Source organism: Natator depressus, chromosome 4, assembly GCF_965152275.1.
Source record: "Natator depressus isolate rNatDep1 chromosome 4, rNatDep2.hap1, whole genome shotgun sequence".
In the NCBI taxonomy this organism is placed as follows: domain Eukaryota; kingdom Metazoa; phylum Chordata; order Testudines; family Cheloniidae; genus Natator; species Natator depressus.
In genome coordinates, this window is record NC_134237.1 from 81,799,937 (window position 1) to 81,814,111 (window position 14,175).

The following is a 14,175-nucleotide window of genomic DNA, read 5'->3' on the forward strand; positions in this document are numbered from 1 at the left end:
CCCTGTACCTATTTTTTTTTTTTTTTTTTTTAAAGATTCATAGGCCAGATCCGCACCTGCTGTAAATCAGCATAGCTTCATTTACTTCCAGGAAAGGTCCGGCCTGATATCTCTTGTTCTGCAGCCATGTTTTACTATCCCAGTTGAAGGTAAGGCTCCTGGCACTGTCCAGATGTTGTGTGGAGCAACATTCTAAGCAGCACCCAGGAGAGAGACAGGTGCTTCGTGGGGACTTGCATGTCAAAAGTCGGGCAACTATCCTAGCCTTCAATCATGAAGCAAGATAGGGCTGCAAAATGGGATGTTCACTTTTATAAAACAAATAAGTAGAATGCTTGAGAAACAAAAAACCCTCTTATGGGTTTACACTGGATAAGCTATCAAAATGTGGACAGCTGTATGTGGGGCAAGAACTACCCTGAAATCATTTCCTTATTCTTCTCTTATTTAGCATGAAATGGCGCAATCGTGTCAATGGTGGCTATAGCATATTTTAAGTGTTTGGACTATTAAATGAATGTACCATTAATGTCTCTGGTTTTTTGAAATGATACCATTTACTTTCAGGGTACATCTTTTCCTTACCTTTGCAAAGACAAACTGCTGTTCTGTGATGACGTGGAGTGACAAAACTCAGCCTGGCTGTGCTGTGGGTTGACATGGAATTCTTGTCTACTGTCACTTTTTCTTCACAAAATTTCCAAGGACAATCCAGGCCTGCACAAAGCTTGTGGAAAATGTCAAGTATCCGGACACCTAAGATCTCTTCAAGGTCAGCTACAGAGGAGTTTATCTTCTGGAGCAGAATTCTGGTTGGATGTTGAGAACTAACAGATTTCTCAACAAGCAGTAGTACATCGAGGTTTGAAGGAGGGTCAGAGGGTTGCAAACTAACAATCTGTATGTCACTTTTTCTCACACCCAAAATATTTCTTAAAGCTCTCTGGAAATTGCGCCAGTAGTCACCAATGAATTCTTCAGGAGCGAGGTTTGCAAAGCGTATAGCAATGCTGTGGTTTAGCAAGTCTTCTGTGATTTGTCTGATGTGCACTGTAATGTCAGCTGCAGTAGTAAATCTTCCATCTGTAACAGTGACATTCAGGAGGTACTGTCCTATGTCTAGCCTTTTGTGTGCTATCAGTTTACCACCTGTGCTAGAGACAGAGAATAAGGATTCCATCTTGGGATCCAAACTGTATGTTAAAGTATCATAAACATCTTGATCTGTTGCATGGATTTTCCCAATGACACCACCTGAATATTCGTCTCCAAAAGCTGTAATAAAGATTTCTAGTGGCAGAATTGCTGGAGGATAGATGCTCTCCTCAATAATTCTAATGTCAATGTAAGTCAAAGATGACAACTGTGGTTTTCCATTATCTGCCACCTATTAGAAAACAGAGAGATAAAGAATGAATTTTTGCTTTGTTTCATCAGCTTTTAACAGAAACATTTACTATACTGTAGAGAGTAAAACACCCTTGCAAGATACCGATTCAGGAAAATATATTGTTTTTCTTATAAGAAGATGCCTTATTAAAGTTTCATACATAACACAGTGCTTGAGAGAAAACCTAGTAGCAACAACGTAAATAATTCATATCAAAATTATAGATGTATTTCTATTATCTGTGCAATAAAATTTAAACTGATAAAGCAGCAAGGACACTGTTTAATACCGTCACTGCTATTTATTAAAATAGGGGGAAAAGTTGCCAATGTGAAGCTCCAAACACACTATTACACAATACTAGCCACTGATTCATAGTTTTCAGGCAATAATATCACAGCAACTATGAAAAGCTAAAGATCTGAAATAAAGTGATTCACTAAGTATCTAAAAAAAATTCAGATAATCAAAGATTAAACAGCTACACTGTTTATAACAGTAGATTTCTTCGCATTTCCAGGTATGTGTTAACAAATAAGAAATGCACAGTAGCTGGTTTCAGACAGCAGATGGCGCTTGAAGTATTCTTTTATTTCAAACATGGAAATATCCTACAAAGCCACAATGATTCATGCAATAAACATCCAAACACACTTCTCCATAGAGTCATTGGGAGAACCTCAGTTAAAACAAATCCAAATTGTGAAATGCCAAACATGACATTAAATTGAAAAGGCAGAAAGTTATGTTTAATTATATTGTGTTTCATGATTTGTCATTGTGATGAAGAAAAACACCCTGTGATGACATTTGCTTCAAATAACTATAATAATTATCTTCAACAGTATCAGACTGTCTAGCTGCAACAAAATCCAAAGATTTTTTAAACATGATGCCGGCGAACCCACAACCCATTCTAGCACAAGGACACATATTGTGATACAAAGAGAGGAAAAATAGAGTAGGAGATGAGATAATGTCCTCCCCTCCTTTCCCTTCCTTCCCGTCTCAGTTCTTCTCTTTGCATTACCTCTCTGGAGCAGAGTTCTGTTACAGACAGCGAATGTGAGCATTGCAACTCTAATAGCACACACAATACAGAGTGGCACAGGAAAATCCTATGTTGTGGTAAAAAGCATCCCTACAGTTATTGTATTACTGCTAGAGATGGTTAGTGCTCTTGGAGACAGGCACAGGAAAATCATTTTATATTTTCATACAGAAACAGAAACCCAAACTTATGAAAATCTGAACATAAGATTATAAAAAGGTTTTACACGTATGCAATAATTTATCATTTTAATATAGTATAATTATTTTAGAAAGATGGGCTTATGTCTGGAAAGCTGACTTTTAGTAACCCAAATGTTTACAGAAGGACTCAAGCGCATGCTATGTTTGGTTTTGCCTAGATTTCTGACTGGTTGTTCTAAAACATAAAGGGCAGAATTCAGATCTGGGGGATAGGTAAAAATGGAGAAAAGAGAGAGAATAAAAAAGAACAAAGGGGCATGTAGAAAAAAAGTAGTAAGAAGAATTAACTAATGTGGCTATATTTAAAATAAATATATTGATAGTATTTTAAATGGAGCTGGTTAGGAATTTTGTGCCACAACATTTTTGCCAGAAACTTCTTGTGGAAACGTATCAGTTCAGACAGTGCTTTAATCAGGAAGGTTTCTCAGGTCCAGGATGGAAATTTTTGTGCAAACCAGAGACACACACCTCAAAAAAGCCTACCTCAAAACCCTGCTGTGCCTGGTGCCCTAGCCACGAGGCTATAGGATAGTCTTTCCCTGGCTAAGTTAAGAGTACGCACTTGGGATGTGGGAGATTCAGGATGAAGTCCTTGGTCTGACTCAAGACTCAGGTACAGCGGGTCCCCGGTATACATCGGGGTTGTGTTCTTGAAAAGGGCAACAGATACCAAAACGACATATACTGGGGACCCGCTGGTACAGCAGTGGAGTAGGCAGGAGGGGACACTTGGGTGGGTGGGCAATGATGGGGTGGGGCGCGGAGGGGTAGGAGTGAGCTGGCCGCCTCTCCACCCTCCAGCCGGTCTTGCGGGGGGGCGCGGGGGAGAAGGCACGGATAGATGCTCGGGCCAGGGGCTCCTAGAAAATTGGGGGCCCCCAGAAAAATGTCAATTGCCAGAGGCTGTTGGGGGACAGACTGACACAGAGAATAGCTCTACAGAGGCATCTGAAGGAGCTCTATCTTTCTCTCGATTCAGGGAATCTGTAAGCCTTAGGTAATGCAGGAATGTATATAGACTGTTTTTAAGATCTGTGTTCCTCAAATGCTTTTCTTACCCCGACCATCTCCTCCCTACATCCCAAGTCTTGGGCTGCATTCAAATGAAGATTCTGTCTATACTGGTTCTTATACTGGTGCCCATTACCATAGCATCTGTGTATGACACTCAAAAGTAAACCACAGCTCTCTCTTCTCTCTTCCTGCTTAGAGTAAGTATGGTATGGTTGTTATCTCAATATGGACTGAATCAGCATACACAGAAGAGAGGACAGGACTTCTCCAGGCCTCTGCATTAAGAAGTAGGAGGTACAGCTTATCTGAATTTTTTGATGAAGCATTATTTTGTCTGAAAATGCCAATTCGTCAGACAAACTTTCTGTGGGAAAAGGCTGCTTTCAACAGGGTTTCTGAGGATGGAATTCCTGTTCAAAACCAGAGAGAAAGACACTCACCCCAGAGTAGCCTGGCAGTTAGCCGAGCGGTTAGGGAAGTGGGAGACCCTAGTACAAGTCCCTACTCTGACTGGTTCAGAGGTCTCCCACATCTCAGGAGACTTCCCTAACCACTTGGCCTAATACCTATTCTTGGGTGCCTCTCTGTTCATGGAAAAAATGGGAAAGGTTGCAGTTTCATCCCATTGTGGAAAAAGAAAATGTTGGAAATCTCAATTTATTTTTGCAGAATGGGAAAACAGTTTCCACATCCAGCTTTAGTGGAAAGCAAAGCTCTGTTTTCTCATGAATGTTAAATATTAGTTACAGGAATAATCTGGAGCTTTGGGGAGAGAAATTGCTATTGGCTTTTAAAGAATGTGTAGGAACATAGCAGAAGATTTCTCCCAAAACAAGAAGTCTAGAAATGTCTGAGTCAAATGAAGTAAGTCCTGAAAACTTGTAAAATTTTGGGAAAATTTTTTTAGCCCTAGGATCTTGATTCCTCCGTTCATAGTTATCTTATTTATCAGACTATAGCTGAATTAAATAACATCTGATAAGACAATGAAGAGTCGTCTGATCTTTTCTTATGGCAGTCATCTAACAGATATAAAAACGTATCTGGGAAAACTAAGCTATCAAAGAAAGTGAGATTTATTGAGTTAGATCATCTTCCCTTTATTGTAGATTGCTTTGATAGCAGCCTGTTGGGTTAGAGATTAAGCCAAAGTATAAAAAACATCTGGCACTTGAAAAAGTTACAATATCAGAGCCAGATCTTCAGCTGTTGTAAAATCTGTGCAGTTCCATTGACTTAAAGAGAATCAATGAAATATGCTGATTTATATCAGATGAGAATCTAATCCATTGTGTGGAAACACTGTTACAATACAACATGTAAATTAGTATCTGATGTGTATCATAAGAACCAAAACCGTATTGCTATTGTACTTATATAGAGCCATGTGAAAAGAAGATTGTGCTATATAAAAATGTTTTTGAAATCATTACGTAATATTTCAGCGCTGCAATGCTGTGAAGCCTTTATTAACCCCTGTTATGAGCATGTGAGCATTCTCTAGCTTATTCCTCCAGGTTTCAGTTGGAAGCCACAAGAGAAAGAAGGATGCAACAAGACAATGCCCTCTATTACCACCAGTAGATGGTCTCAGGAACAGCACTACAGATCTAGGGCAGGGGTTCTCTACCTTTTTCTTTCTGAGGCCCCCCAACATGCTATAAAAACTCAACAAACCACCTGTGCCACAACAACTGATGTTCTGCATATAAAAGCCAGGGCCGGCATTAGGGGGTAGCAAGCAGGGCAACTGCCTGGGGCTCTGTGCCACAGGGGCCCCCACGAAGCTAAGATGCTCAGGCTTCAGCCCAAGGTGGCAGGGCTCAGGGCCCCCAGCTTCAGGTCGGGCTTCAGCTTTCTGCCCTGGGCCCCAGCAAGTCTAACACTAGCCCTGCTTGGCGGCTCCCCTGAAACCTGCTCGAGGCCCCCCCCCCAGGGGGCCACAGACCCCTGGTTGAGAACCACTGATCTAGAGTATGGCTGTTTTCATGTGCAGTAAAATGCCTGATAAGAAATGAAGAAGAGGGATAGAATTCTGAAAAACAGACACAAAACAAAGGGGTGAACAAACACCCTAGGACAAATGTTCACCCTATTTACTCTTCACGTATGCCTTAATCCTCCAATGAAATCCACAAAGACAGAACCCGGACCTGCTTGGAGTCCTGCTGATGGGGTTTGCCTGTGGAGTCAATGGGGTTTGCCTGTGGAGATCTCATTGCAAGAATCACTACTTGGGATATACGGGTCATGTCACCAATATGCAAATGGCTATCCTCCAACCACAGGGAAAAAGTGAACTGGGTAATTAAACTGGTTAAAAATGCAAACTGGCTAGAGATAAGCCTCTCATACCTTAACATGGAGAAAATAATGATCCTTCACTTTGCGTTTCAGTGCAACAGATGTGGTAAGCACTCCTTGGTGGTTAATCTCAAAAGCGTTCTCTTCATTTCCACTCAGCATGGTGAAGATGAAAGGTGGACCATTATGGGAAGAATCCTTGTCTGTCACTGTAAGCTGGAGCACACTAAATCCAACAGGCTTATTTTCCTATAAATATATACGAACATTGCATCACACAGTTTCATTATAACAATGTAATCAGTGAGATATTCTGATTTGGATTTCCTTTCCACAATAGAAAGAAGTCAATTGGTATCACAGTAGTGTCAAACAACAGTTGTTTTTTTTACTTCCTCGAAATTTTTCCAGTTCTTCTGGCTTATCGTGTTAAAAAATGTCTTGGCCTTGAAACAGGGCCGGCTCTAGGATTTTTGCCACCCCAAGAAAAAAATTTTTTAGCCGCCCCCGCTTTTTTTATGGAGAACGTTGAGCACCTAACTATTTTTATTTTCATATTCAAGGGCAAAGGCATAAACCACAAGAGCCAAACAGACAAGTTAGCTATGATCAGTCATCAACATGAGTGAAATATGGTTCAGGGTTTCCCTAAGTCAGGAATACTTGCTTATTTAATCTCTTTTCCAGTGCCATTATGTTCTGCCCAATTCAAATTTGTGTCATGCCCCTGGCATACATATGAAGGGCATACCCAATAAAAAAAAGTTTTATTTCAGAGAGTTACTTTAATATCATGTTATTTTGTTATATTTTATTCTGAGTATTCCTGCTACCTCTATCTCCTTGTTTCAAAAACTTAAATCCTCAAAACATCAGTTCACATCTACCATCCGTACCCTGTGAGATGTGAATGACATTTCCTTTACAGCTGCTCAGCCTCATCTTTTAATCAGCCAAAGAGGGCTATGGAGCTACATGAATTAAAAAATGGTCTATGTGCAGGAGTACAGAACATCTACTTTACAACAGAGCAGCCAAAATATAGTATTCTAAGCACAATCTCTATCCGTGATTAGCAAAATAGGTCAATTTGTAATGTATGTATTTTTAAGCTGTACTGTATATGTATGTTGAATGTTGTACAGTGTAACCCAAAATAAAAACAGAATAATGTACATGTTAAAAGTGACACAGCCTATGAATGAAGTATTTCTCTGCAACTTTTGTAATAAGGCTGCACAATATGGTGCTGATTTTACAACACTTATTTACACTGATAAGCACTTAGGTAAACAGTCCCATTTATATTAATTCAGCCTTAAATAATAAAAAATATATTTTTTTTTCTGTTGCAAAAATTTTCAAGTCACTGATTAACATCCAAAAACTGTACTTAGTTTGATTGTCATAAAATCTATAGTGCTATGTTTAGATTACCTGGATGATAACACTATAGTTCCCCTTTGAGAATACTGGAGAATTGTCATTTACATCTGATACATCAATGTTTACAGTAGTTGTGTTGACTCTGGATGGATTTCCATTATCTGAAGCTTGAACTGTCAAGGTGTATCCTGAAATCTTAAAAAAAAAGAAAAAAAATCCACACATTCATTAAAGAAAGAAAAAAGTGACAAACTGAAGAATTTTTATTAAGTGAGAAAAATATTTGAACCCACATAATACACTGGTACTTCAGACCAAGAACAAAGCTCTAATATATATCAAATACTACAATTAATAAAAGACCCTCTTCCAATCTGAATAAAACAAACACAAACTAATGCCATAAACAGATGGCGTCACTTCTTTAAAGTGTCTGCATTGAAAAAATTACATTTACCTATATTTTAAAACACCTGAAGTCATCAGAATTTACATAAATATCACCTCGGAAAATAACAGTGTAAGTTACCTGTATTTTAATCTTACCAACTGAATTAAAAAAAAAAAAAGTATAAAACTTACTTACCTCTTCTCGGTCTAGAAGTTTAGTCACTTTTATTTCACCCTTGGTATGGTCAATTGTAAAAGGACTCCCCTGATTGCCATCTATAATTGAGTAGTGAATGTGACTGTTTGAAGGTCCATCAGCATCATCTGCCATAACCTAGAGGACGTCATATTTTCATTTAAAACTGATCTAGGTAGATACTGGTGCTCTTTCAATAAATTCATTCTAATGGAAAGCACAGCTGTTTCAGGTCTAGCATATTACAGAGTTATCAAGGCAAAAACTCCAAAATTTGGATTTTACGGAAGTCAGCTAAATTAATTTCGCTGGAATCTCTCTGAAAATGAAATCATAATTCATATAAATGGACTACAAACTAGTACAAAATATTCTTCACTTTCCCTATATGTTTTATATTCCCAGTTGTGAAAGATTTCTTAAAAGGTTAACAATTTACTACATAGCAGATCGGTATCCATTCATTTGTGGCCACCTTCAAATTAATATTTATTTCTCCAAGAGAGAAACTATGATTGGCACAACTGAATAAAATAGAGGAAAAACAAAACCACATGATAATACGTACCGTAATGACCGATTGTTCAAGCATGGCATCCTCACTTATTACTGCTGTGTAGGTGTCTTGGCTGAACACTGGAGTGTTATCATTGATATCAGTTACATTGATATTCACTGTTACAACATCACTTAGTGAAGGCGTGCCTCCATCTGTGGCTTCCACTGTCAAGTAATACTCATGGGAACTTTCATAATCCAGGCTTTCAATAATAAAAATGGCTCCTACAAAGAAAAATCACATATTTTCATACTTTGATATTACTGTACTATTACATACTATTGCTTTTCAGTTTGTTTTAATTCATTTCCAAACAGCCCAATGACTTGATTAATCCCTGTGTTACGACAGTTGAAAATGGGAGATACACAGCAATGAAATGCTAGAATCTCCTTCCTTAGAGGTTTTTAAGGTCAGGCTTGACAGAGCTCTGGCTGGGATGATTTAGTTGGGGATTGGTCCTGCTTTGAGCAGGGGGTTGGACTAGATGACCTCCTGAGGTCCCTTCCAACCCTGATATTCTATGATTCTATGAAATCAAACCCTAAACACTCAGAAGCTACTGCTGCTGGAGCGAAAAACTGTCTCGGATCCAACTCACTTTCTAGGAAAACAAGAGTCAGAAAAAACATGTCCTGTTTTCATTTTCCATCAAAATAAATAAAATATGAGAAATAACCTTTGATTTCATTTAAACAGAAACCAGCTTTGATGTCAAAAATACAAGAGTATTATGTCAAGTGTGTAGTATGCAGTGGGAGCAATAGAACTGCCTGGGCTATACACAGGTTTTGTACCAGTAGAAGGATTTTGGTTAGGAGTCTGATTTTTTTTTTTTTTTTTACACCAAAATGGTACCACACTGTTATACCAGACACAGTTATATTTACATGAAGGTGCCTAATTCCAGTATAGTTTGTTTCTCTTCCCATATGAGAATAAGTTATACTGGTATAAGCACTTTTATACCAGTATAACTACATGTGGGGAGTGGGGAAGGAGTTGTACCATTTTAACAATAACCAAAGTAGTACAACTTGTGTGTGCAAATAAGGCCTTAGGAGAGAGACACTCTTTTTCTTGAAAACACCTTTTGCAAAAAAGCTACAGAATATACAGGACTTATGCTGTAAGGAGAACTGAGGTATAAGTTACTCTTTACTAAAGTAGTAGAACTGGACACAATTTTCAAAAGCAACTAAGTGACTTAGTTCCGCAGTCCCATTGACTTTCAGTCCTTAAATCCTTCATCTTTAGGCTGGATACATTGATGGGTAACATAGTTCTATCTTTCCCTAATGCCATACCAACTCTTTTAAAATTTTCATCTTTGAGGACCAATGATCAATTTTCCTTGTCGGTTTAATCTCAGGTCTTTGTTTGACAAAACCTCATTTAGATTATACATAATGGCTTTTATGAACAGACTGTTACCTGTAATTATAGTAGTAGTTTTTTGTTTATGTTTGTGTTTTTTTATTTTTGGCATGGTGGAGAACACACTGGTTAGGAAACTTCTACTCTACTTTGTAGACTAAGTAAGGGTATCCTAAATAGCAGCTATCAAAAACATTACATACAGTTAATTTTTCATATATTACACTCCTTTCCAAGACTATTTTTAAACGAATGAACATTTCAGCAGACACTAACAAAACACATCAGGCTAAGATATCACTGACTTTACAGGACATATGTTTTAAGTCTATCTGCTTGGCTTATCAGTTGCATGAGGTGTAATAACACTGCTTGGTGAAAATGATACAGCTAAATATACATTAACACACATGCTTCTGTTAATTCACCCTTATGTTCTGTTACCTGTTGCTGAATCAATACTGAATTTTCCATGTTCGTTTCCACTGACTATTGAATAGGTGATCTCAGCATTGGCTTCAATGTCCCTGCTAGCAGCATAAATCTGAAGAACTTCTGTTCCAATTAAAGTGTCTTCTGATACAGTGGCACTGTACTCTCTATATTCAAATACAGGTGGATTGTCATTTATATCCAAAACAGAAACCACAAGACTACCAATAGAGGACAGCCTTCTAGGTAAACCCTGATCTAAAGCTTTTAAAGTCAGAGTGTACACTGCCTGCAACTCCCGATCCAAAGGCTTCTCCAACCGAACAATTCCAGAGAATTCATCAATAGAGAACTGCCCATCAGCAGAGTTCACTAGTGAGTAGCGAATTTTATGGTTCATCCCTGCATTTAAAAACAGAAAAGCTTTTTATGGAACATTAAATGACAGCTAAAATGCATTGCTATAGTGATTAATCTAGATAACAATACACATGAAAAAAGTGTAAACACTGACATTCACATTAAAGCAAATTTATATAACTACAGTGGCTACAGTCAAGAGTAGAAGCTACTGATATGGTATAAACTATATCATAAGCTATAGATTTGTAACTTCTACTCCAGAAAGACTGAAGTAGCTATCTGTTTTATTCACAGTCTCTGTTAATATGAAAATATCGGGTAGTAATAGAAATTTAATTAGAACTTCAAAATGTTAATTTCTGCTTTAGAGGGTGAAATCCTTTAAAATTATTATATTATACACACACACGCACAAAGGCCAGGTTGCATCAAATAACTAGGCTCTAATCCAGGAAGTTTATTTAAGAATCAAGTACACAAGATGAACGACATTCTCTGGCAAGAGTTCTGTATTAAAATAACAACATAGCATTTTGTGCCATTCAGTTTGCTTATGAGCCCCAGAGACTGGCAAAGTATGAAACTGGCTCTCTGCTGCTACCTTCTATTATGCAATTTAACTTTATCATTATAAATAATGTTTTTCTTAGCACTGAGGCAATACCATATATTACAACTTGACCATCAAGACTTGACAGGTATGGGACAGCGTTGTGCCTTCAAACACAGAAATCATACGCTTCTGTAATTCTCCTGTTGAGTTTATAAGCACAAAGCGTAACTCTAAGTTCGTTTTAATGTCAAATTCAGGCCATATTCACACAGCACTTTATAGCTAAACAATGATGAACTACTTATCTCAATACCACTGCATATCATATAACAGTACAATACTGTATGATACTGTCATGATCTATTAGACTGAGGGTCATGTTTTAAAAATGTGACTTCTGTTAGACACTCCCTCGAGCACAGAGAGCCTGAAAATAAGGACGAAGCCAACAAACTTACAACACTGTAAAATTAGTGTATGTGAGAGGAGACTCGGGCCCACACTTTTCACTCCCCTCCATATTTTGCACACAATTAGTTACAAACAGAGCTGGCTGGGAATTTTTTGATGACACAGTTTGTCAGAAAATACAGATTCATCGAAACCTGACATTTCTCAGGACTAGGATGGAAATTCTCATCAAACCAGACAGAGGGAGAAACCCACCCTAGAACAGCCATCAGCCTGGTGCTTAGGGTACTCACCTGAATGTTGGAGACCCAGATTCAAGGCCCTTCTGAATCAGGCATAACAAGGACTTAAACGAGGGTCTCCCACTTGCCAGCTGAGTACCTTAACCACTGGGCTACTGGCTATTCTGTGGTGGGTGAGCCTCCCTCTTCCTCTGTTTTTTTCACAAAAAATAATCCAGAAGATTTTGGTTTCATCCCGATGTGTAATGGGAAAAATGTTTGAAGTTTCAAATTTTTTTCAAGTGTGAAAACTATATCCTGCACAACACTGGATACAGGCACAAGTACACACTTTCAAAGCTACTAAGATGAAAATTGTACCGAATTTACTAGACCTAAACATACCATTTAGCGACCTGATCCTGAGAGGTATTGAGTGCCTACAAGTTCCACTGAAAGACATATCTACATCTCCACTAGCTAATGATTACTATAATTAGTAAATATAGTTAAGTAGCATGTACCTGCATCCACATCTGTAGCCTGCACTCTTGTCAATAGTGTTTTAGGCTCAGTGTTTTCAAACACTGTAATGGAGTAAGGATCAGCTGTAAACTCTGGGGCATTATCATTCACATCTTCTAGAGTGAGAATAACATTAGCCTTGCAGAATCTTCCTCCTCCATCTATGGCTTTGACTAAAAGATTATAAACTGCTTGCTGCTCACGATCAAGCGGTGCTAATGTTTTCAGTTCACCTATAAACAGAACAACAGATGTAAAAGGACTTACTTGAGTCCCCAGAATTAAGCATTCCAAAATGATTTGTACCATGATGTTTTTATAAAATCTTTCTTTTTTTACTTACAAAAGCTAAATAACCATTTTCCTTTTGAGGATAATTTTGTCAATGGCTGAGACAACAGCTGCACTAATGAGCCCCATATTGGGCAAAACATGTCAATGGCTGTCTGTTCAGCTTATAAACATTAAACACTGAAACCTTTTGCTTTCTAAAAAATTCCTCTAAAATTGCAGTTGACCAAATATGCAGCACGCAAAACACAGAACATATGCATCTATGCATACACATACACGGTGCATTATTTGAAAACAAACATTTTAAATAAAAGAAATGTTTGAATCCTTGCTTTAATGAAATGCAAAGTTAGAAGAAAACGTATGACATGTTATCCTTGGAGTGAGGAAAGGAAGAGATGGTCATGTGAAGGTTACAAATGGTTTGGAGTCAGGGAAGGCGGCAGCTTCATTATGTACTAAAACCAAAAATGAGAGTTTTTGCCAGTGATTTGGTAGGGGAGACCTCCCCTTTGCCCAAACACCTAGGAAATCCAAAAGCTCCTCTCTCAGGCCATTAAGTTGCAATCCTTGCATGGGGAACCTACCCTTGGCTCCGTCCCTATGGCTCCACCATTTACTTTTCTTTATTTTTGTCACCCTTTGCTTCTGCACCCTGCATTGCATTGGACTGGAGAGTGGGATGCTTAGGCCCTCAAAGTGGTCCAGCTTGACCTAACTCTTGCTTAAGTAGCTCTGAGTGGCATGAAAACCAACCAATAAGAGTGTGACAGAGTGCAGACCACTCACTTAATGCTTCCAAGCAAGCGTGGGGTGGTTCTGGTTCACTCATCCTATTTAATTCCCTGCCACTAGCTGCAAAGCTTTGAGAACACTGGACCTCCCTTTTGCACTATTTTCTATGTGTACAGCAAGATTTAAATCCAGCCAGAGGGTTGGCCACCAGAATCTGACTGAAATGAAACTTGCTATTTTTCAGGTCAAAAGCTATGGTTAGTAACCAATACATTAAATATGAAAAAGAACAATATTTAAGGTATCCTTTTATTCTGAACTTCTTTGGCATGAAGTCTGATAGCAATTAAAGAAACATGACTTTTGGCTTCAAGGTGTTTTATATTTTTCAAGAACATAAGAATGACCATACTGTGTCAGACCAATAGCCCATCTAGACCAGTATCCTGTCTTCCAACATTGGCCAGTACCAGATGCTTCAGAGGGAATGAACAGAATGGAGAAATTATCGAGTGATCCATCCCCCGTTGTTCAGTCCCATATTCTGGCAGTCAGAGGTTTAGAGACACCCAAGGCATAGGGTTGTGCTCCAACCATCTTGATGGACCTATCGTCCATGAATGTATCAAATTTTTTTTTTTTAAAACTCATTTATATCCTCGACCTTCACAAAATCTCCTGGCTATCCACAAGTTAATTGTGTGTTCATTTCTTTATTTCTTCTCCAAATACTGAATGTTTACTGTTTTCCTCTAAAACAATTTAACA

At 38.3% G+C, this 14,175-nt stretch overlaps 1 protein-coding gene across 5 annotated transcripts in view; it reads right to left on the reverse strand.

The window, feature by feature from the left end:
- The window catches only part of FAT1 (FAT atypical cadherin 1), a 152,178-nt gene that overhangs the window by 14,658 nt on the left and 123,345 nt on the right, over positions 1–14,175 (reverse strand). For all 5 annotated transcript variants that reach the window (XR_012639338.1, XM_074951304.1, XM_074951306.1 and 2 more), the window contains exons 13-19: positions 12,378–12,611; positions 10,318–10,707; positions 8,506–8,720; positions 7,938–8,075; positions 7,403–7,546; positions 6,017–6,214; positions 586–1,387 (exon numbers count right to left, since the gene is read on the reverse strand). Coding sequence is in view for 4 of the 5 variants with exons in the window: in XM_074951304.1 (XP_074807405.1) it covers positions 586–1,387; positions 6,017–6,214; positions 7,403–7,546; positions 7,938–8,075; positions 8,506–8,720; positions 10,318–10,707; positions 12,378–12,611 (2,121 nt within the window). In the remaining variant the exon portion in view is untranslated. The remainder of the gene's footprint in view (positions 1–585; positions 1,388–6,016; positions 6,215–7,402; positions 7,547–7,937; positions 8,076–8,505; positions 8,721–10,317; positions 10,708–12,377; positions 12,612–14,175) is intronic.